Raw genomic sequence first — 24,510 nt, forward strand, 5'->3', positions numbered from 1 at the left:
GAGGACATAACTCGCTACTCACGGGACGCCAATGGGCTATTAATAACAGAACAGCAAGACTGCGAAGATGGCTCCACCAATGGCAACACCAACTGCGTATGTACATTTGCTGTCATAAAATATTGGCCCTGATACTGGTATGAAGTACTGGTGGTCCTGCACAATAATTTATCTGATTTGCCAAAGTATTTTAATGGTGTAGCGTTAGAAGCGTCAAATTGGAAAAAGTATATGTGTGCCAAGTGTCGGAACTGATCACGTTGTAGAGTAGACGTTATTTATAAAGTGCAAATGATGGTGGTCTGCTCGTGACCGCTATACAGCCACTGACTTTTCGTATGTAAGGGCGAGGGTACGCCAATTGATTCAATTAGTCTTCATTCTGACCAGGTATAAAATTGAAACGGGCCATCTGTTTCTCTTGGTTTTGCAGCGAAGCTGTTAGTCTCTATTTGGTCCAGATTTCTCATCTCTGTGTGCGCGCTTCTCACGCAAAAATATGTGTCTTTCCCAGAGACAGTGCTAAAAAAGGCAAAAAGCCCACAGTTTGCTGCTTCTCCAAGAGCCATCACGTGACGTCATCAGGCGACATCATCATTTATCATGACGTCATTGCGTGACGTCATGTGGGACGTTAGGACGTTTTAATCACGTCAAAGGCGATATGGTGACGTGACGATGCCATTATTCTGATATATTCGAGTCAAATTCGAAGCTATCGCGTCTATAGCTTGTTTGTAAGTCGTACTTTACGAATTATATCACGCAGTTTACTTTGTAAAATTGAATTACTTGAATAAGACACTTGGCGGTTAGCGGAGGGTCTAGAGGAATGAGAGTGTGTGCTGCACTTCTGAAAATGCGTTTACGCGCGCGAATTGCGTCACATGCGCATGCCCGCGTGACGTACGCCGCTTATGGGGGTGACGCTTGTCTAACGTCGGCAACAGCTTCGCTGTGCATTCACTTAATAACTTCCTGTTCATACTTAAAAGTGCTGAGAATGTGCATGCTTATATTTATCAACGAAATGATTTTTTTTTAAATTATCATCAAACGAACTGCTCGGACGCTGGAACCGCTGTCGCACCGTCTCCGTTGACATTGTTGTTGTCTCGCTGTTCTACTACTATCAGCGCTTGCATGGTTCGAGTATAGATTATTACAAGGTTTCCCGTGACACGAAGTGCGTTTTAAGTGACGAAGCCAAGTGAACGCATCTTCACGCTCTATTCATTCTGCTTTCCCGGAGCCAAATAAGCTTTCTGGCTTCTACTGCTTTCCAGAGCATCGTGCGTTCACACATTAGCGTTCGTGCTACACAGCTGTGCGCATACGACAGCGTCCTCAAGGCCGAGCTAAATTTATGCAATACTTTCTTCGGACGCTGACCAACGCCGACGGTGTTTCTTCGGTCTCTTCTCGTGCATCATCGAGGAGAGTTGCAGTCTCTAAGGAAGCTCCACGTTACACCAGCGCTCTGAGATTGGGGAATTATTCTGAGACGCCCTACAGCACCTACAGCACCAACGATGAAGCTTGCCGTTACCTTCAACGCTTTTCCTTGGGGCGAACTGCTATAGTTTTCACTGCACTCCAAATATTGTGCTAACGCGGAAAGACGAAGAAGAGGAAGTAGCCAGAAGATCAACGCTGCGCCGACGGTGGTGTTCGGGTCGGGTTCGGGACAAGTAGGGTGCGCACTTTCAGCTGGTGACGCTGCAGTTTTTTTTTCGAGCTTTAAGATGGCGAGAAGCAGCAACATGGAAGGGATTCGCCCGTACTTCACGGACCAGGAATGGGTAAAGCTTCCCGATTACATGAAGACTCGCTACGGCAACATCAAGGCAAACTACGACATGATGGTCGCACTGGGTAAGTCGTTTCCAACTGCAATGATAAAATAGAGAAGAAAGGATGCACGTCTTAAATGAAACGCGTTAGCTTGAGTGACTTTTTGCGTTGTTAGCACACTGCGCGCTTGTTCTCGCACGGCGATAATTCTGTCATACACACACAAAAGAATGAGGGCTTAACAAATGCTGCAAAGAACGAAGAAATTATTGCAACTAGCAACGTAAATGTTTCCAGTATTTGCACTGGCTGCTAATGAAAAACATATTCTGTACACGAAACGTGTTGGTTCGAGGGCAGTTTGCTTAAGAAAAAATGTGTCGAACTCAAAATGCTGTAGGATTTGAATAGCTTGTAAACTGCGGAGCGACGGTTAGGAAAGTACACCACAGTCCTCTACTCTGCCGCACACAACAGAAGACACTACGCTTAGATTCGTTGAGCTCCCACTGTGGTGCGATGAAGGGTGTGGTATCACAATGCCAATAAAGACGGGCTTGTTAAGCAAGGCACACCACAGCTACAGCTTCAGAGCAATGGCTCTAGCCAGCTAAATCACGTGTTCGCACTGTCGCTGTTCTAGTCTAACACCGTAATGGTGGCCCAAGTTTGAAACGTCGCGGGATATAAGGTCGAAAAAAGAAACCAAGTCAAACATGCAAGCTCACGCCGCCTTGTACGTGCATATTTCCTGATTTAATCGCACCATACTGTTCTATGCTATCGTCAACTGCGCCTCCCTTCTCTTGGCACCCACTCTGTAACATAAATGGGCAACCCGCTATCTGGCACATTTGACCGCCTGTCCAACTCGGTTTCTTCACCTTAGCCTCAACTCTAATAGCGGCTATACTCGTTTGCAGTTCAATTCTCATTCTTGTATTCTTGTGTGTTACCATAACGCCTAAAAATTTTCGCTCGAATGTTCGTTGCGTGAAATGCGTATTGGGCATGTAAAGCATCTGCCGCGTCAAGGAAGCTCTGGAAGCACTTGGCGGTTTCAAGCTCAAGAGTGACAGAATGAAAGGAAAGTAGTCACAGAGAGGGCAATCAAGGTGCGTCCTGGTGACGCATGCATGCCTAAGGGACTTCACCCCGTGAGCAGAGAATTACTCCCCATGTGGAAAAAAAGGTCAGGTACACTCCTCGTAACCGCCATGTTCCTTCCGTATAACGCCAGCTGGCGGAGGTCAATATGTGAAAATGGCCGTCGTCACGTTCGACAGCCATTTTGAAACTACAAGCCCTCTCCCTCACAGCAAGAAAATAAACACAAACTTACGTTCACTTTGATCGAGCTACTGCTGAAGGAACGCAATCAGGCTACAGCTTTTTCTAATGGTTCGAGTTCCCATCTTCTGAGGTGGCCAATAGTACTTCGCGTGCACACTCTGCCATGTGCAACCAAATGTGCAACCAAATTGACGTAGGATGCGACTCTGGGGGCGTATATTACGCCAGAAGGCTTCAAAACAAGCCGGAGACCATGCTTTTTCAACACAAAAGTGGTTTATGCCGGGCTGCACCGAAAATATGTCCCCTGTACGCACGTCACGCAACTGTCGTCACGCAAATCCGCGATATGGCAATGCATTGCTGTTTCGTGCTTGCCTTATGATTAGGTAGGTAGGCATGTAAAGATTAGAAAGGTTCTCTTTATTAGATGAATGGTGCTCTGGATAAATTATATTTGTTGCAACGAGGACATTTAGGTACAACTTCTTTATCACTAAGTAACTCCGTAGGAAATACAGCTCGCAACATGGATACCCTTGAAGGTAGCAAAGGTGGTAATGCTTGGAAGCATCATGGAATCTGACTCAGTGGGTGTTCACGGGTGACAGCGTGCCCGGCTTGTTTTAAAATGTGATTGAGCACACGTGGATGACGCATTCGGAGGACTTACGACACATTTTCGTGACACGCGCAACCTCGGACACGTCGGATATACTGTTGATAGCTGGTAGCCCCCGGGGTGCGGTTTACGGAAGCAAGGATAGGCTTCGCGTGCTTGTTATCGCCGCCATTGTTGCTGCAATCAATAAAATCAGATGTGCAAACTTATCGATAAGCACATGCGCTAGTGCAACTTAGCTGCTTCTGCTTCCTAGACTACATGTTTGAGTTTCGCGTTATGCGCGATGCCACCGAATGATAGAATAAGAAGAAAATAAACTTTATTAAGAAGAATGGTCCGGGCAGTTTTGGTTGTGGTGGCCTCAAGTGGCGGCTCGAACTCCTTGGAATCGGGCGACATCTTCGGCTTGCCGGATGGCGCAGAGCATGTGTTTTAGCTCCGAACTTTTAAGAGCCACCTCCCAGCGCGGGCGACGCCTACTGAGAAGCTCACTACTATGTGGCAGCAGCCAGGGCGGCGTTGGGAAGGAGCGAGCTGAGGCTTCCCGTACGCTGGTGACGGGCGCGGTTATGGACGCGTCGCCGAGCGGCGGCGCTTTCAGTACCGTTGTTGCCCGCACATTCCCAGAGAATATGTCGCAGCGTTGCTTTGTGTCCGCACACTTTAAACGCATTAGTCGGGTATAACCCTGGGTAACAGTTGTGTAGGACGGCAGGGTTAGGGCAGGTGTGTGTTTGCAGTAAGAGATCAATATTTTTTCTTCTTGGGCGAATCAAATGTTATTTTCAGGATAGTATGAATGTGCTTAGAAACCGTACATGCAGGGCGTGATAAATTGATGCCCCTTGTAAAGGAACTGCCAAGGAAGGTACCACCCTGTTACTCACGGAACATTCACCCCGTTGCCTGTACCCATGTGACAATGAAATAAGAAAAAGCTTCAAAGTAATATCTGAAATGCAATTCGTTTCTAAATCATTTGTTTTTCGCATCGTGTTCTCATATGCACATAGTAGCAATATCTGTATAGCAAAAGATTCAGTTAAAGGACATAGCACGTCAACTTGCTAAAATATTATTTTCTGTTTACTACCACAGGTCTTCAGCCACCAGTTCCGGAGTTTATGAATCCCAAGCCTGCAGCTCGTAAGGTTCCAGCGAAGTCGAAGGCCGGTAGGTGAATTCATAAGTAAATCGGGTCTAGGGAGTACGGACAGCGAACTGCTTGATACAATGGGCCAACTGGAATTTCCAATACCTGTAAGGGATCTAGCCTGCCTTCAGCTTCTAAACTTGCCCGATTGAAACACGACTATTATTTGCTTCGCAACAGAGTTCAGCTTGATTTACTCAAAGGAAACGATCATCTCGGCAGAACCAATTTCAAGATGACTGCCGACAGTTGTGCGTGGGGCATTGAATCAATTTAGCCGCAGAACGTAATGGCAAGGTCGAAACAACTGATGTATGAGGCTCATGAAAACTGAGAGCTAGGTGAGGTGGTGTGGTTCCATCTTAACTAAAGAGTGTGCAAAAAGACGTAGACGAGAATGAAAAGCGACAAACATGGGCGCTACTCGAAACTAAGTTTACTTCCAAAGAAACAGAATAAGTACAAAGCTAGGCTGAAAGGAAAACAGCTACCCTCTCAAGTGCGCGTGAGAAAAAAAAAGCGAAAATAACATACACGTAGCAACAGCAATGCCGACTCATGAACCGATTTGCACAAACTCCCGAAGCTAAGCCACTTTTGCCTGTGACAAAGCTATCGAGATTTGACTGATGTATCTGTCACCCTCCATGACATATAAAAGGCTTCCATTATTTCCTTTGTTTATTGCGCGTTATGCCTGTACTAAATTTCAGTTTTATCAAAAAATGGGTTTACACAGCCTTAAGTGGAAATGAACCGCGAAATGTGAAGCAGTGCCATTCTTTACATTGATCGCATGCTCCTGGATCCTGATATTCAGACACCGATTTGTTTGCCTCACGTAAACATTTCCATAAGAGCACGGTATTTTATAAAGAACTTGAATATTGCACTCCGTGTATTTATAATTGACTGAACAACCTGCAGGTTTGTCACCCACCACTCCATTCATATTTTTGTGGACAGCTGGAGAAAGCTGACCAAGCTTGTGTCCTACACTAACGACAACATCAATCTTATACCTGCTTGCCACGTTTTTTAACCCGTGTGCTAGCTTATGCACATAAGGAAGTGAAACTGCATTCCTTTCATCTTAAGAACATTGTGAACTGTTGCTCTTTCCAGAATGCCTTTAACTGATTTTGCCACATTTCCACAAGCTCGTGTGATAACACCAGTAGGGTACCCTGCTTCTTTTAGTCTGGATACTTGCTTCCCAAAACTATGTTTCATCCTGTGGTGGCATGATTTAAACATTGAAGAGTGTTTTCAAGAAAGACAAATAGCAGTTTTTACTACTTTATAGTGATCAGACGAAAATCTAAATAAAGCTTGTCTGCCCTAGGGAAATACTCCCAGCCAACGTGATCCGCTCCAGAAAATACTATGCTTAAGTCCAAAAAACTAACTCATTTTCGACAGACAGTTCACTCGCAACTGTTAGTTGCGAGTAGCGCCCACGTTTGTCGTTTCTCTCTTTCTCATCTACGTGTTTCTTGCGCACTATTTCGTTAGGATGTAGTGTTTTAGGCGTGTACTGCAGCGGACTCCTCTTTCGTGCTTCCCTAAGAACACTCAGACCCACCTACCGGCGGCGCCGCGAAGCCTGCGCGTGGCTTCCGAAATCCGCAGCACGCCGGTATGTGCGAACTCCGAGGCAAGCGTTGTGCGCCAACTGACTTCGTCTACGACGGTGATGATAAACTATTGGCACAACCTTTGAAACGGGGTGGTGACAAATAGTCGCCTAGTCTGCTTGCGTTAATTACGTATGCTATACTGATTTTCATTCTAACATTTTAATATACATCTCCTTAATATTTGTTCTCTTCCAGAAAACTTATCTACCGTGTACTACTACTTGTGCCTGTAATGGATCCGGTCATATCAGTCTTTTTCCAGCTTTTTTTTCCGCCAATACTCTAAATGTCACTTGCTTATCTCCACTGCTGAGTGGTTGATGCTTGAAATCCAAGTGTTTAAGGTAGGTGTACGCTACCTACGTGTCTGACTGAGTGAATTCCTTCGCATTCTATTAGGATGTGCTTACTTAGTAGTCGTCAGATTTTTGCTGCAGCATACACATGCCGCATGCGGTTGCGAGTGCTTTCACAAGTTGTACCGGTATCTTTTTATCCTGAGGCAACCAGCTTGAGCTTCAAAGAGAAAGGCAGTGCGCTTTTTCTCTAATTTCTCCCTTCCCATTCTTGTAAACCTCCACTGTCATTTTTGTTCCTATTCTTGGCCGCTGCATCCAGTTAACTATTTTTCTCTCATTTCTTTTTGATGACTCCTGGTTGTCGATTTACCCTTGATCACCAACTACCTCGCCCTCGTCCTCCATTCTTTCTCCACAATTTTCAGGTACATATACTTGTGCATGTTAGCCGCTATTTATTTTGAGCCACGCTCCTGAGGCTTTCCTCAAAACTGATTTCGCTCTGCGCTTCTCTGACTGTAAAAGAGGCCCAACTCAGCCCACACTGCCCCACTTGCAGCCTTGCCATGCGCTCGCAAAGCCAACCGGCATGCCAATGTTTGGTTGGTTTTGAATTACGTAGGCTATTCTAAACATTTTTCATATTAATCAAAACCTTGTTGTGCTTCTTTCTGGACACGCTGCGCCATCTGGTGGCACGGCTGAGAAGTCCGCACGTAAGCACCTTGACAAAAACCACGGCACACCAGTGCCCGATAACGCTTAGTATTGTTACCACGCTTGCCGTACACTCAGTAGCACATACTCTGTGGCCTACTTTGATGAGAGATTCATTATAAAGGGCACATACCGAGTGCATCCATGGCGCAGCTCGCTAACGCATTTAGATGAAAAACATTCATTCGAAGCCGACATATACCCTGTCTATTTAAGACGAAACCAGCTGAAGCGTGTGCTTCCGGACCTTGAGAAACTCTTGTGACGTGTGGTTGGTTTTGCCCAGAATGAGAGAAATAAAAAAAAAAGTTGTCGTTGTGCAGCGGCACACACCTACTGGCATATACCCAGTGACTCATGCAGGCATCAAAGAGATTCATAGAAGAGTGGTACATAGAAAGAGGTTCATAGAAGAGTGGACACGGGTCCCTGTATATGCGTCCCGCATATACAGGGACCCGTGTCCGCGCAAAGGAGGGTAGTCGAAGAGCACCACTTACGTTCACTTTGCCACACACTGAGTGACTGAAGGGGGACCGACGGTTGATGTCCGACCATGTTCACTAAACACAGTAGCCCGATTCTCTAATCTTTCGACTATGCACCACACAACATTTAACCAATTTAGGCCAGTGGCAAAGCAATCAGTGGGCCGAATTCTTCTTTTACTTTTGAAATAAAGATTCACTTTTTCTCGGCAAACTAACGCATGTTTAATCCGCAACCATTACTTCGACGTAGTCAGCTTGCATCGTTTTGTGAAGTCGCGTGGTGATAAAGTCGAAGTGGGCGCAGCCCAAAAGTTTTTGAATTAGTGGTGGTGTGCTGAAGCTGAAAAAATGTGCAATAGCGAATGATTTGCTTTCATTCGGTCTAATCATGCTATATCATTGGGTACATGGAGCCTTTGCGGTGTTCATAACGTCGCGTGACAGACAGACGAAGGGGACAGCAGCCCGAAATATTCTTAACCAGTCGAAGAGGGCTGGTTGCAGAAATGGAAAAGAAGCACTCTGCAAAAGCTTCACGTTAGAGCGCCCCATACATGCCGCTTTTCAACGGACCTCATTCCCAGAGACAAGGGTCACTGTAGATCTGGGACTGGGTATGTACCGTTATTCAATGAAATTCTTTGACATCGACTCGGGTAAGTGGGGTATGTGCCAATCGCTCCGTGCTGGTCTTCAATTGCAAAATTTTGACGCGAGCTTGGCACCCTGGGTATGTGCCTACAGACGTATGCCGCTCTACCATGACAAAAAAAAATCTATTCAATTTCTCCGATGCTGTGCAAAATCAAACCCACGTCACACGTGTTTCTCAAGGACAAAAACCCGATGCCTTAGCAGGTTGCACAGCAAATGTACTGCGTACGTGCCGCTTTTCAATAAAAAGTTTTTCAATGAATTCATTAAATGCATTTCAATGAGTTTTCAATGAAGGCAGCTGTGCCATGAGAGCACTTGTCGTGAGCCGTTCTTCAATGAACATTTCCCGGCGTTCGCACGCAATGGCACCTCCGCCACTGCTGCTCTAGATGGCGCCGAATGTCCTTAGGGGAGCGCGAAGGAGGAGTCCGGTTGCAGTACACGCCTCATCCATAACTTTTTCGATGGCAGCAATAAGTTGTGTCGCTATATTGACTTGATGAGCGCATTACCGCCGAGAGTAATCTTGAGATGGGGGCTGCTCAATACTTGCCGCATCCGTGAGAAGAACGTCGTCGAATAAGCAATATTTGTTTGATGGTAGTTCCTTTATGGGATTTGCTTTCGCCTCTTGCTACCAAAGTGGCGAAATAAGGACGACGCTGTTATATGAGGGTAAATATTCTGAACACCTGTGGCTCCTCTAGCCAATTTTATATACTAATAAGTGATAGCACTTCTGCTCAGCATTGTCAATAGTCGGTCGTTCTTCACCATCACGGTAAAATGGAGTATCGAAGGATGCTCTCCGTCTAAGTAATAGATTGTTTCAGGAGCGTTATTCATAGTGGAAAAATTTAGTCAAGTTTAAACCTCAATTTAAATTTTTGTGTACACCTTTGAGAACATTTATTACTATTGTTTTTGGCATGAAACGGCGCAGAGATGAAGTTATGATGTCCTGTAATATTTATATAGCACTAAATTAAGCTTTTAATAGTTGCATCATATCTAATATTGTAGAGGCTGTCTTTAACAAAAATCTGCTTGGTTAATTAATACGGCCGCGGTTAACTATGGGTAGGTTAAATCAGAGAAACGTGTTTTGAAAGTTCGGAATGCGTGCTGATCAAAGAACGGGAGGTGTAACGTCACTAATTCGCATGCTGACGCATTATAATTATTGTAGCTGGAGGTCGCAACCATCTTTCTTATGGCGGATGGTGTGTGTGGGGAAGCATTCTTTTAGGTTTAGCATATTGCGTAAGCATTCCAAAGGAGCTAATGACCAAATTATCTCTTCGATTATTTTGTTATTAATGAGAGTGTAGATAAAAGACAAATCATGCATATGCCCAAATATGCTTTGAACGGCTAACGCAGGGGGCCTAAGCGGCCAAAAAACAAAGCGAACAAAGCCCAGAGACCCAGAACCCGAATCGCGAGCACCATGGCAAGCACCAGTGAGGCGATCGAAGCGGACAAAGGCGACAGTATTAAACGCCTCGGTAAACAAAGGTAAGCAGGTGATTAACAATAAAAATATTACCTAAAGCAGTTTAGCTCTGTTTTTACCCAGCTTACCCTCCTCTCAAACGCTGACAATCGCACCAAATGAATACGTTTACTTTTTTTCTTTTTTGGTCTTTATATGTGAGATGCTTACTTTTTATTCAGAAAACCTAATATGCGTACTAACGTATGTTGGAGGAGGTTCAAAAACATGTGTTTGACAGCGGTCATGAATTGGTATTCTCGGTTAGAGAAAGACAGTAACTGCATATAGTCTGATATCCAACTAATTTTGCCTTTTCTGGAAAGGTATGAGTACGTTCGTATGAGCGTGTAGCGATCATCGTGTTTATGATTTCGTATCGAGGCAACATACCAGGTGTTCTTCTTTAGTAGCGCCAAATTTTCGACAATCGCAAGTGACAGACCTAACAATTCTAAACCTCAGATTACACGATCAAGCAAACGTTACTTCTAAAAGAAAGAAAATTTCGATAATGAATGATTAGTAAAATTACACTAATTATCCCTTTAAATAAACAAGATTACGACTCATATTGCAATTCACAATTGTACGCCTTACGACTAGTGAGTCCGCAAGGCTTACCGACTTTGGTGTGGGCGCTATAACGTAAAGCTATTACAAACTGTTTTCTATTCTATTTCTGCTATTAGCCTTCCCATAGTCGGTAAAAACTCTTGGGCCATCTCCGCTTTGTCTGTCTGTCATGCGCCTTCAAGAATATCACGAAAATTTCCCATGTGATGTGACATTATCACGCTTGACCAGACTACATCAAAGAAAAACATTTCTTTCCGATTGTGCTGCTATACGCGTGGAATTTACGTGTACGAATTGAAGATGCAATAATGTGCCGAACACAAATGATATATTTCGCGGAATAGCCGATGACTGCCTCATTACGAAAAGAGTAGAAGATGTCTGCCCGCCGATCGTTGTGGTACTGGCTACTTGGAGATACCGGGGAGAATGAACTTATTTGCGTATAATAAAAATGCTCACGTGGCAGTGTAACGTTGTTGAGCCCTTCGGGCACGTGTACGGCGTTGCTTTGGTAAATCATGTTTTTTTGGAAATTCATGGTTTTAGCAGCGCATATTTAACCTTATGTTCCACGCCGTATCGATTTTCGACTATAGCCACCGTAAGCTAATCAAGGGTAGGTGTGACAATCGCAGACGCCGACATCATCCTCACCATCCGGTTATCTACTTTCACTAGGCTACCTCGCACTCAACGAACCCCTCTCCATTTGCGTGTGCTCCTTGCCTCTTGCAAGTCAATTAGATAAGAGCTTTCATTGTAGGCATTGCCGTTTCCTTTGAAAGCAAAGAAAAGTGATCTCCTATAAACGAGGAGAGAGTCTTATTGCTTGGTTAAAAACAACGCTACGTCTCATCGCCTGATGCTTGCGTTAACGGTTACGTAATTTGACATTTGGAGTTTGGAACAGAAACAGATTGGAATAGTTTTGCAATATAGGTCTCCGTTTCTCGTGATGACAGCAAATTAGAGACATTCATCTTCAATGTGTGCGACAAAGCGCATTGGCGTTCCAGTTACTTTTGTCCTTCAATGCTATAAACAGCATGTTGTTAAAACAAGTAATTGGAACAACTGTAATTCTTTAGCGCAAGTTTCATAGCGAATATTTCGACACCAGTGCCATTGTGAAAATCAGTTCCCAGTCGATATGCCTTGCATACTCAGCGCATTACATACCGTAAATTGGAACATGTGCCATGAACATGTGAGCATGTGACATGTAAACAAACTTAATTAGTAATAGTTTGTTAATTATTCAATTACGCATTTGATTGCTTCGGGAAACTTTGCGCGCTTTGTTGAGTAATTTAGCTGTGTGTTAGAATTGTTCAATCTGCCTGAGGTGATTTTTGAACATTTGATGCGGCCTAAACAAACAAACAAAAAACACATCCAATAAACGCGCAAATGTTCAAAAGGGAGTTCGTTTCAGTGTTGCTTTGTCAATGTAGGGTGCTGTCCCGGGTCACCCACAATCACTGCATGCTTAGATGTGGTGATGAATCTATGAAAAAACATTAAGAGCAATAACAACATTATTTATAATGTTGTCATAGTTCAGAAGTGCAGTTACTACTACTAGCTTATATCATTCCAAGTGCTGCACGTAAGGTGTTTTAATCTCTATTGCATTCCCTGCTTTCTCTCATTGCTTAGAAAATTTGGATATACGAACAGCATGGCATTGTATCACAGCACCGCACAGTGTAGCATTTTCAACGTTGCGTAATGTCTCGTATGTTTAAAAAAACTTGGAATGTAGCACGAGTGGCATCAATACACAAATCGAGTGCTGGAAATGCTGCAGTTGCTAACCATTGGCCCATATCTATCCAGTGCGCTGCGTCAGAAGTGTTTGAATCTGTATTGCATTTCCTGCTTTCTTTCAGGGCTTAGAACGTTTCGATAAATAAACGGCAGTACTTTGTATCAGGGTGCTCAACAATAAAAAACTTCATTACACCTATGACACATACTTGGAGTGTGGTCGATACTACGGGCTAATTACACTTAAGTAAAGCATTTAATGTGGTCGGCCATGAGCTCCTCACCACAAAGCTCACTCAAATACACATTCCTTATTTCATAACTTCGCTCGTATTTTAATACCTCAGACATAGATCATGCTCTGGTGGCATTAATGGACAGATATATGTTAGCTATGAGTTTACTATCGTAGTTTCTCAAGGGTCTCGTCTTGTCCTGCTTCACTTCCTACTAGTCACAAATGAGATTTCTTCAGCAATTCAACACCCTTCATTCCTTCTATGTGCTGACGACTTCTAGCTATTTAAGAATGTGGGCAGTGTTCCCGGCTGCATCGACTTCCCAAAAAGACATATTTTTCACTTTCAAATTGGTGCAAAAAAATTCTCTACTCATAATTGTCTCCAAAACTATGATATCAAGTTGTACGCGGAAAACACATGTTGGAATTTTCAGAGACCCTTCGGAGTGCTCCACTGCCCAGGGTCGCCGGAATGTAAGATATAGGTCTGTATTTCGACAAAACACTAAGCTTCTTTTTACACGCAAAATATGCGAAGCAACAAGCCCCTCGTGCACTTGGAATTGTTTGTCGTACATCGCACGATTTTGACTCCCATGTTGCCTTTGTTAAATTTTATTCTACTGTGTGCATACCACGAATAGAGCATGCCGCTCTAGTTTGGGGTTGAACATGGAAATTCTGAACGCATTACACGCATCCAGAATAAATTAATATCTGTTTTCAAGCACCGCTTTTATTAATGTGGCGACTACAGTCCAGTCCTCTGAAGTATACTTCTGCTCACACCTCTAAAAGTAAGGACGTAATAAATCCGAGCTTATCTTTCCGTATTAGGTGGTGCATGACGTTCTTCATTGATCGTGTGCAATTTTCCGTGCCGGAATAGTATACCAGCAACATTCACAGTTTTCTGCGCAGCCATGTTGCGGTAAAGACTGTCCTATAGCTTGACAAAGAAAAAGAGACACCTAATAAGTGTTGTGCCTGTATTGAGATATTCCAGGATGCATTCCCTGTGTTTTGCATAACTTAAATAATCAAGATTCATGTTTAATTCTCTCTCACACCCACCTCCTTTCTTTCTGTTTCCATATTTTTTTCTCTATCTCACATTCTTCGGTCTAAGAGCACATTTGTTTTCCCTATACCCTTTGTCTTGCGGGTTACTATTTAAGTGCACTAGCACGAAAGCTCCGTAGCTGTTTTGGGGCATTATAACAAACACTTGCTTGATTGATTAACACATTTCTATAGCCTTAATTTAATACCACATAATCACCACTTCGTGTTTCGCACGACAGACGCACAAAGCAGCTCCTCAAGCGAACCACGTTACCCGAAGAGAAACCGGAAACGCATCAAGTACGCGGAGAGTGAAGACGCTTCGGATGAAGAAACTCCGAGTACGTAAGATGAAAGCTTGCATTGTTTTACTTAGTAGTGAAAGACGAGCTGGTGCTTCCATTCAGAGCATTGTAACTTATGTCACGTCTGTCACAATAATTACGAAACAAGGTTGCTCAAATATGTATGTAAAGCGATTTGAAATAAAATTGGTTATTTTTGTCGCTGCTTACTTCGAAAACAATATATGCGCCTTCGCCATGCTGAACCAAAAAACTAAAAACTAACGTGGATGTTGTATGCAGTATAAATCACAATATAGAGGCTAAGCAACATTTAAAATCGCCAGACAAATGGTTGTCAGAATGACTATCGTCCTGCTCGTTTTGATATTCTTTATACTGAACCTGCAGGCTCAGGCTAAACTGTGGGCATTTTGCACGCGCATGCACGCATGAAATACCAACGCACATTCGACACAACGTAAAAGCATACAATGTTCACTATTCGAACGTGTTCATGCGCTCGAATTGTTGAATACCAAATTTATAGCTAGGCATAAATTTACCGGTTCCTCTCATAACTCGGGATGTTAAGAATATAATTTGTATTATAGGCATCACCAAATGATGCTTGCGTGGCACACATACATACCTCCTTAGATCAGTTTTCGTTAAATTACAAGTCAAACACTTCGAATGATTCACGTATCTTGCTTTCTTACGCACTCGGGGTGGTGGCCAGATGAGGCAGCCGCGGTGGACAATATTTTCGCTGACCGATCGACCATGATCGACGCGCTTGGTTCCCAAGAGTAGTCAGTGTATGGGTTCGATGAAAGTGGGCGCGTTAGCCCGTTTTATCTTACGCTGGTGGCTTGTTATCTTCTACCATGGCGGGCGGCATGCGACTATCTCGCCTCCACATGGGCTATACCCCTGCCCCCACTCCTAGCATGCAGTTTGATGGAAAGAAGGTATGCGATAAACTAGCGTACGGAGTAAAACACGGACATTACACATCAGTGTCAGCTCAGCGTTTGCAGTGGGTAGTCCAGTCGGGTGAGGGAGATCTTGGATACGGCAGAGAGAAGGGGGCAAACAGTTATATGGCGGTCGAGTCTCAGAATTGTGCTGGGGACAGCCTGTTTGTGGTACCGAGTCATCAAATGTGAACAGGCGGCAGACGCCCTCGTCGCAGATAGGGCACTCATCCGAAGGGGGCACGGAACCACGTCGCGGTCACATCTGTGAAAGTGGCTTGGCGCTGTTCTGTGCCGCGCCCTCTGTCGAGGACTTAGCCGTGGACAGACGAAAAATGCCTTCTTGTATCACGCCCCTCTTATTGTGCGCGCAGAGTGTCGTCAGACGTCGGCCTCTGCGCACCCAGCTTGCCGGGCCTCGACCATAAGATTCAAATTGCCAAAAGCCCGGCGCGTGTCCAAGCAAATCGTCAATGAAGCGTCGAGCTTCACTGAAGACGTCGATTGCGGCGACATCATGCAACGTTCAGAGGTGGCATAGGCAGTGAACATTCAGTCAATGCCAGTTCACTTCATAGAGGCCTCGTGCTGCTTCCCGGGTTCAACTGCAGCTACGATTGTGCCAGGCAGCGGATCCTGTTGACAACGAGACCAACATCTCGTTGTCAACAGTCGGCAGCCGCCTATTGCTTACAGTCTGTGTATCGTCACAGTTACCAAGGTCATCAAGTTTGAGGACAGGGCTTGAAGGCAATTCGACTGAATCAAAAGATAAACATGGCAAAGGGAAAGCTGTCACTGCTACAATGTTGATCTTGCTTGTGCATTGCCACGTTGGTGTAGTATATAGAGCAGTGTCTACGCTGGTTAGACCACCGGTTGTAAGCCAAGCCACTGAGGACTTGACATAGGGTAACAAAAGGTTCTCTTGGTGTAGTAGTGGTAGAGCTTGTTCGCGGTAGTTTTGCGCATAAGGCGCGTTGCAGTGGTTATTCGTGGAAAACGTGGAAGACAGTAGAGGTTGCGGAGGTCGGGGATGCAGCATCGAAATTGGGTGAGCTGGCCAACAGCAGTGGAACAGAGGAGAGCTACGGTGGCATGGAGCTGGTGACAGAAGCTTTGTGGGGTGGCGCCTGCAAGGAAATGCCTCAATGCGCAACCACGGCCCCCAAGAGGTAGTCGGAGATGCGTGATACTGATGGAAGTCGAAGCTCCAAGAGAAGGTCATTTGGCAGCTCGTCACTCGCTAGAAGACAGTGGAAATGCTACTCACACACGCTGTTGAAGAAGTTACTCTCGAGCGGAATGAACCAGATGACTGAGCTACTACTGTAAAGCCTCTACAGGCCGGACATCTGCGGGAGGGAAGTGCACAGTGCTTCTGAAAGTCTACAGCCTGTTGCTGCTTGTGAAAAAAACTCGGGCGCTGGTAGTGTCAGTTGCCATGTAGTCAGCATTGAAGGCATGTCAGACATTGTGTATGGTGTACCCTGGCTGGCAAGAATGGACTTCTCGCCTGGTGCAGCAGATGGGACAGGCCCTGCAGCAGGTGCAAGTGAGATACCTCGGAACACGAGGCTTAGAGAGTGCAGCAACATAAAAGGAAGGAAGGCCGGGGACCGTGTAATAGTCTAGATGATCGGCAGACCGCCCTGGAAATTGTTTGGAAAAAATCATTTTATTGGGAATGGACGCAAGCGCAGAAGGTAGATGGCAGAAGCGCAGAAGGCAGAAGGTAGCCGCCATGCGCACGATTTATTCTAACCGAGAGCAGCCAGTAAATGCATGGCCGACCAGGCTGGGTACGTTAGCGAGCTGTCCTATCGTGTGTGCCTTGCTCTCCATCTACTTGGGCCGTGGTTGGATGAATTATAATGTCATGCCAGCACACATGCTTTCTCTTGACCCTGTATATACTACAGCAGAGCTCTTATCACGTGGCTCTTTATTCAGGTCCCGTGATGCCCCAAGACATAGTGTGTGAACGTTTTTCCTCAAGTCTACAAAATAGCAAGCGAGGTAACTATTCAGCCATTGCACTAAATGTGAACGATACCTTATTGTCTAATGCTAAAAAGCTAACACGAAGAGATACGAGCATTGCCAGTGTGGTTCAAAGCGAAAGCTAGATTGAGTCACATATTTCACTTGCCCGCGTAGATCGGAGACGCATTTACACGCCACTAATAATGTCGTGGAATGGAGATAACGAAACATGTGCCACTCAATTATGCCCAGAGGGCGGACATTCAGTATGGGGTGACGTCCCCTCTGATGTCTATCGTGCCTCGTGTTGTAACAGGGATATCATCATCAGTGCTTAGCATGCTAGGAGTCGAATTTCGCGTTACTGATTTGAGACACTTTCAGAAGTACTCTGGGATTCAGATTATCGCATCACCTATAGATTTACGCTCCTAAGTTCAGTGTCAGTAACTTGGGCAGCTTGCTCTTATTGCGTATTCAAGGAAACTCATAAGTGATTGCGGAAAATAATCATGCGTGATAAAACACCAGAAGGACAGGGATCTGTATGGAAGTGGTTTTCGCACACTGTTGCCAATATGTTTTTAAAAATTGGCACCAATTTAGTTCCAACCACTTGGCCGTTCCAAACGACACCAGAGAGCACCCATTGCGTGTCTTTCGATTGCCGCTAGTTGATACGCAAAATAAGAACACAGTTTCAATATTCCAGCCTACCGCAATGAATCACGCCCTCTTGCCGGTGCCAGTATATTAACGGTTTTCACGCCGAAGATCAGAAGCAGATGGTTACATTTGCTACACACATGGGCATGCGGTATTCGATACCTAAATGGATTATTTAACAAGAAATATGTTTTTCGCATTAGCAGCATACTATCTGGTAGAACTCCCTTGAAAAACGATGTTTATAAGCGGTATTCAGGTATAAGTATGTCACACCGCTATTATTCAATTTTTTGCAGCGACTAAAGTCAGCGAAACGCGCTGGCCAACTCGAATATTTCCTTCAATGCGCATCGAGCGCGAAGCGCCTGACAACGACCCGTTAAAGAGTAAGTCTAAGCGGGTGCCAACGTCAGAATCCAGCATCGATGCATAATTGTAAATGGTGCAAAAGCAACAGTGAGAAAGACCGGACGCACGAAAGGGCTGGGTGTTTGTACAAAGCGCATTTGTGGGTACTGTGTATTTTGTTTCGAAGTGTGTTGTACGCCATTCAGAAAAATACGCCTGTGCAAGCAAGTCTTGCAGTGACGAGCACGTCTAGCTAGATATTGCTAGATAGAATAAAAGGCATGTGCCACAGTCCTTCGCTGTCGTGTTACATGTCTTGCAGGTAGCAACGACAGGAATAATTATTTCATAACAAAGCTTTACGCTATCAAACTCGATCCCACTGCAAAGTAAGCTGGCAAACCTCCTCACGTCCTACGAAGGGCCCTCCTACTACAACCATTCAACATATCCAGCGCATGCCACATGTGTTCACTCAGCAAGTGACCTAACGTTTACCCCTAGCCTGCGCCCGAAAAATATAAATCCCTGAAGTTCTCACCAGGGGCACGAGAAACGGCAAAACTAAGTTATATTTAGCAAAACTCATTGCATTCGACGAAGAATTGGACAACAGTTGCCAATTTAACTAGTGCGTCTTGTTGGAGGTGGGGGCAGCGGAGGCTACACTTGAAATTTCGAAAAACACACAGTTCCAACGCTCAAAGCCGATTGCTAAATTATTCTGGCACCTTTTGGTTTACGAACATTTTCTGAAGTTTTACGTTTTGTGTTTTCAAAATCACATCCCAGGCAACGATGGTTGTTCTCTTGAAGAACCTAATAAATGCCCAGCCCACGGACCATCGTTTTTTGTCAAACGGGTAAGCAATCCTAACTTTTCTTCCTAAATGCTAATTTCTCCAGTGTGCTCATTTATACGATCTCCATTACTCTTCACAAGCAAATCAATTGTAAATATGCTGGTAATTCTACGGGCAATTATAAAGGCAGGGGTAACAAATCAAATGTCGACATATACATTGCCTTGAGTTTTTGCTCCGGCAAGCTGTAAAAGGTAAAAGCTCGAGCGACTCACAGGGTGTTCAGGAGTCGTGGGCATGCTGCTTGGAGATTACGCAAATGCACGTGCAATGCTTTGCCCCCGTTGCGTCTTTTTGTGTCTGGTGCCTAACATTTGTGACATAGCAAGTATACACAACTAGCGTCCTCTGTCGCACTTCTTGATACGAGCATGCCAGAGGTTGCTGCGTCGAAAAAAACTCGTCTTTTCTGTATATCATTTCACTGTTAAAATATGCTTCTTTCAGTGAGCCTTTGTAAATGTGCAACATTTATGTACAGTATCACCGTGAGGGAAAAAAACAGCTCTATATACCAGGTGCCACTCCAAGACTTCGAGCGAGCCAGAAAAAGTTTGCCCGAGGGCCTCGCAGTTCTCCGTTCTAAGATTAAGGGAGCACAACTTGGAATCTTCACCATGGTGCCACTTGCCCAGGGTCATTGCTTCGGTCCTTACGCCCACTCTAGTGGGAATGGCAGTGACAACAGTGAAGCTGCTGACCAGGTACGTTCAACGTAAAAAATACTATTCTTTATATACTATTTACTATTCTTTATCTGCTCCAGGTGTAAACTGCTGAAAATTAACGACATAAGAGGACGAGACACGCAAACTGACGACCGTTTGCGCTGTTGAAAGAACGAGATTATTTCAGCACAACAAAACACTATTCCAAAGGGAGGATACACGGGATGCATCAAAAAAATCAGCAGGTCGTGTTTCGAGAAGGAGTGCAGCTTTCGAATTACGGGAGTGAATGGGACCCACTGTTTCAAGTGGACTATACCAAAACTTAAAGATCCTTTATCAAATCGTGTGACAACATTTTAGGAGTGCCCGAAGCTCCGTTCGCTAACAGTGGTCACATGTGCTTTAGCTTGAGGGAATGTTAAATTACGTATATGCATTCTCCCACCTCCAGCCTTTGTAACCGCGTCCTTATGCGCGACGAAGGCAAACATTGAAGAAGCAAGGAAACACATAACGACTGACAGAATACAATGTGATTGGCATACGTCTGAGAAACATGAACGCGACAGTGTAGATTTACGAGTCAAACTCATTCTCTGATATTAACAAGACCTGTTAAATGGCACGCCGTATATTGAAACAAATCATGGGTAGTACACCCTCCGTTGCTTGGTTCCTAGCTCTGAAATTTTACTGGCGGGTAGGATGTTGGGGGTTTGACTCTGGCCAGCAGCACCCACATTCTTATGGGGACGGAACGCAGAAAGTCCTCGCTTTATTTGCCCAAAGTACATAATAAAGAACTGCTGCTCGTCTAGCATAGCCCAGGACATCCCTCCCCCAATCAGACCCTGAAAACGCCATCTCTCACACACCCTTGCACAAACTTGTTTTGTTAAACTCGCCCTGTACTGGGTTAGTTGTAGGTTTATAGTATAGGCGAAAGCTGGTATATGGAACAGAATACACAGTCGAGGTTAAAAAGATGTTACAAGGCGTAATGGAATTATGACTAATTAGCAAGCGTAAGATGAGCTGGATCAAGACATTGCGTCTTAGCACTATATCTCTCGGGTAAGAATTCGTCACGTAAAAAAGTAAGTTCGGCTGACAATTACGATGAGTAGTAGACAGGATGTTGTAACCACTCTGTCACTCGGCACTGTATTTCTCTAGCCAGCGCGAGAATAACTTGGACTACTGAGATTTTTGTATATTTATTTATCCTGCTGTACTTGAGAAAAATTCGTGTCTCATTTCTGTTAGGCTTTTTAAAGCTGATATTCTACCAAATTTCGCTCTGACAAGTGCGTCAAGTGCAGTGGATTGGCAAAGTGGATCGATATTCGATAAACGGCGCAAGATACACAGCGACCCCTAAAAAAAGTAATGGATGTCGCTGCGCCTGTCACGTCCACTTGTGTCATTATCATTCTTGCTTGTGCTGTTTATTCCTCATTATGTAAATTTGCTCGCCACATCACGTGACATGAATATATGTTTGGATATGTTCTTGCTTGGCTTTCTTTCAAAAAATAAGATTAACAAAGTTAAAAATTTTCAAGGACAGATTTGGAAGGCAGCGCAATTGTTCTGCAAAGGACAGTGACTTACAAAACGAACTATTCCTTTTTTCACTCGTTGTAAACAACTTCTGATTAAATCTATTACATTTCTTATTTTCTAGGAAAAACGACATTTCGGAAAACATTAAATCACAAAATTATTTATGCGCGTAGACTGATCACGCACGCGAATTCAAAATATGGCGTGTTCGTATTCGAATTGTGTGTTCGAGAAAACGACTGTTCAGTCGTACCTGCTTTCATGCGAACAAAGGTGGGACGGGAACGAAGAGGTTTTCTTTTTTTCCAAGCCTGTAAACCCCTGTTCAAACGTCTTCGCGAATAAAGTTGGCAAATTACAGTGTATCTTTCGAATAACTGCATAAACAGTTTTCAAACAAGCTCTTACTGCGACTCTTATTCCTTATTTGAGTTCTTGATAAGTTCTACAGTTGCTTGTCAGCCAAAGATCGCATGTCCGGCACATGAAAAAAGCAGCACGTTTTCAAGGTTCTTTCGGTAAAACCTACTCTTTTTGCCTGAACACAGAAAAAAAAGACGTAAGATTGTGTGGTGGATTAACACGTCCATGTTACATCCAGCATATTTATGGCACCTCTCGGTATTCTGTACAGCCACGTCGTAGTTGCTTTGCATCGTCTGATAACACAGAACACCAGAGGGTAGATGGAAGTAGCGTCACTTTTGAAAACCTGTCTTAGATATGATTAGACCTCTTCTCTCCAGTTATACGTTTATTTCCTTCATATCATACATTTTAATTTACACAATTGTTCTTTAGAAAATCTCGGTAAAGTATAGCTGGTCACGTGCAATAAGTCTTAGGAGGACAGATCGTTGAGTAATAATCTTGCAGCTCAGCGCTCTGTCTATAATATCTTTATTTGCATAAGAGCTGTGTTCCTATAAAATAAAAGAATCACAGCTATCACCGCGTTCATCGTGCAGGAACTGGCTGAAAAGGCAACTTCGCAAAACAAGGAGACTAGTCCAGATATAGCAAGGTGGATTCGATACGTCAACTGCGCTCCCAGCGAGAACGAGTGCAACCTCGTTGTCCTGCAACGAGCCGGGTTGGTGTACTACCAGACTTGCCAGCGTGTGGAACCTTCCAAGGAGCTCCTGTTGTGGTGTGGAATGCCGCCGATGCCTTGGCAATTCGGACTGGCTTATAAAACAGCCGACAGCTTCACTCGCAGTAAGTAGTTTATTTGTCACACATGAAAAGTGGGTGGAACGAAATGTCTGATGAACGCACAATAACTGCCAAGCTTGTTGTTTTCGAATAAACGAAATCAACGAACACTCGTGAAACGACAACGTCTCGTCCATAATGTGGAAGATTGATATACGCACAATGTGGTCTAAAGAATCAACTAAGTCAGCTAACAAAGCTAGGCTTATTTATGCATTCTCGAAGTAAACTTTCTTTGTCGTTGCTTTTACACTGCACTTTACATTGGTGGTCGCTGCTATTTTCTTGTTTGCACTTCCTTAGCTAGTGTTATGACGAGCACCATGATGGTAGAGCTTCGAACCAAACGAGTTCTTTTCCCTTTTGTTAGTTTTTCATCTGAACGCGTACTTTAGATTCGAACACGATATTCACGGGTCATTGCTGACTGCTGCTTTCCGCGGCTTTCTATTCTTTCAAGGGCGACAACGCGTGACTTCGAGGGCAGCGGTCACATGCGACTCCTGCGGGTTCTGCTGATCATCGAAATATCTGCTGGACCGACATGGTGATACCGCGCACCCTCTCCCAGAGCACGCGAAGCAGCAGTGATTATGCTATCTACATTACAATAATTAAAGGTCCCACAGAGGATACAACTTCTCGGGCAGTTCATTTTCACTGCTAGAAATGAAGTGAAGTGGAGGAGAGACATCAAGCAAATGAAGTATGAGGTAAAGTGCAGTCGAGTTGGTATATAGCGTGCGAACGTGAAGGTAATTGTTTTCGATTACAACACCACCGCAATGAATGGTGCATTGGATATATTGAACACTGGCAGCCTGCTGCCGGCATCATAAAGCCGCTTGCAAACCACGAATGCAGCTTTCGAGGAAGGACTTTTTTATCGTTTATTTATTTATACTTCTTTTTATGTGCACTTTTGGGAGCGGACATAATGATCCGGCATCGAAGATATTGAACTGAAAAAAAAAACTTACACAATCTCGCACATCGAGTATGTGGTTCTGATTGACGTTGGTAACGGTTCAAGGCACATGTGAAAATTGCGGCACAGAATACGCGCTGCAGGCCATTGTTTCCGGGTAGTTGGTAACCCATAGCTTTCGCATTTCTAATACAGTATCTCAGGACAAACTTGAAACACGCACTGGCCGGCACAGGCATTTGTGCGTGTCGTTTCATATTTCAAATTAATCTTAAAGTACAGTACTAAAAATGGAAGAGATATAATGGGCGTAGTTTCATGGTCAATGACTTAAGTATTTCCTTCTTTCCCCTAAAGACTATCACAAAGTCATATAGAACGGACTCATCATCAATGTTGCCTTGGGTTGTAGAGGAAAACGTTGGGTATATCCAATTAACTGATCCATCAAACGAGCTGTACCGTAGAAACCTGTTGGTTATACCACCGTTTGGCTATATTTCTCGAATGCCAAAACCAGGCAAGCAGATTCACTTAGGTGCGAAGGGTGCGAAAGCGAAATGTTTTGACGCCACCGTTAAGTTCGCGTGCCAGGTCGCGGCGACATGATAGAATTTGATGGTGTCGGCAAAAATCTAGTTAACTGTCTTTTGGCCAGGAAGGTGTAATTTGAATTTTAGAGGTGGTATAGACTCCATCTAGCAACTTTGGGAAATTTTCCCGGTGTCGAAAGGTGATATATACGATTAACTTGAACTAAGCTGAAGAACAGTGGCATGCGTATGCTGTGCGCTTGTGGAATTCAATAGAGAAAGGTTTATGTTACATAATCGCAACTCGTAATAAAGCCGTAATATTAAAATGAGTAGAAGTACCGTTTATAAATAGGAGTTTAGGAGTGTAAAGATATTTAGTGTGGCAGTTTATTGTTCTGTAATCTTTAGAAGCCGTAATCTCAAGAGGAAGCTTTTGGTTTGGGTTTAAGTGCAATTTGAAGTGCAGAGTTTATTTCAGTATCAATGACACTGAGCTGGACGCAAACAAAAAGCAACAAAGCCTTGTCGAGGTCAGTGGTCCCTCTTGCATGGCAAGCACAATATACGTACCTATAGATTATGCAGGAAGTAACTTTTAGGAAGGTATAAAAAATACGACTCGTGAATATTTCTGTAGTTTAA

At 44.2% G+C, this 24,510-nt stretch overlaps 2 protein-coding genes across 6 annotated transcripts in view; one reads left to right on the top strand and one right to left on the bottom strand.

The window, feature by feature from the left end:
• Positions 1-24,510, bottom strand: part of LOC135907631 (monocarboxylate transporter 5-like) — a 116,749-nt gene that overhangs the window by 54,325 nt on the left and 37,914 nt on the right. The window lies entirely within an intron of this gene.
• LOC135907630 (histone-lysine N-methyltransferase PRDM7-like) lies at positions 1,131-23,042 on the top strand. Of its 5 annotated transcripts, none has more exons than XM_070526717.1 (10): positions 1,131-1,875; positions 4,811-4,885; positions 10,053-10,187; positions 14,062-14,163; positions 17,040-17,105; positions 18,038-18,127; positions 18,882-18,952; positions 19,588-19,656; positions 22,158-22,407; positions 22,865-23,042. In XM_070526717.1, the coding sequence occupies exons 1-10, from the start codon at positions 1,746-1,748 to the stop codon at positions 22,921-22,923; spliced, it is 1,047 nt and encodes a 348-aa protein (XP_070382818.1). In that variant the 5' UTR covers positions 1,131-1,745; the 3' UTR covers positions 22,924-23,042. The 5 variants fall into 5 exon arrangements, with proteins under 5 accessions (XP_070382818.1, XP_065295393.2, XP_070382817.1 ...); XM_070526716.1 differs by having other exon boundaries at positions 1,142-1,875; positions 19,471-19,656; XM_065439316.2 differs by lacking the exon at positions 17,040-17,105 and having other exon boundaries at positions 1,156-1,875; positions 19,471-19,656.

This window comes from Dermacentor albipictus, chromosome 10, assembly GCF_038994185.2.
Source record: "Dermacentor albipictus isolate Rhodes 1998 colony chromosome 10, USDA_Dalb.pri_finalv2, whole genome shotgun sequence".
NCBI classification, from domain to species: domain Eukaryota; kingdom Metazoa; phylum Arthropoda; class Arachnida; order Ixodida; family Ixodidae; genus Dermacentor; species Dermacentor albipictus.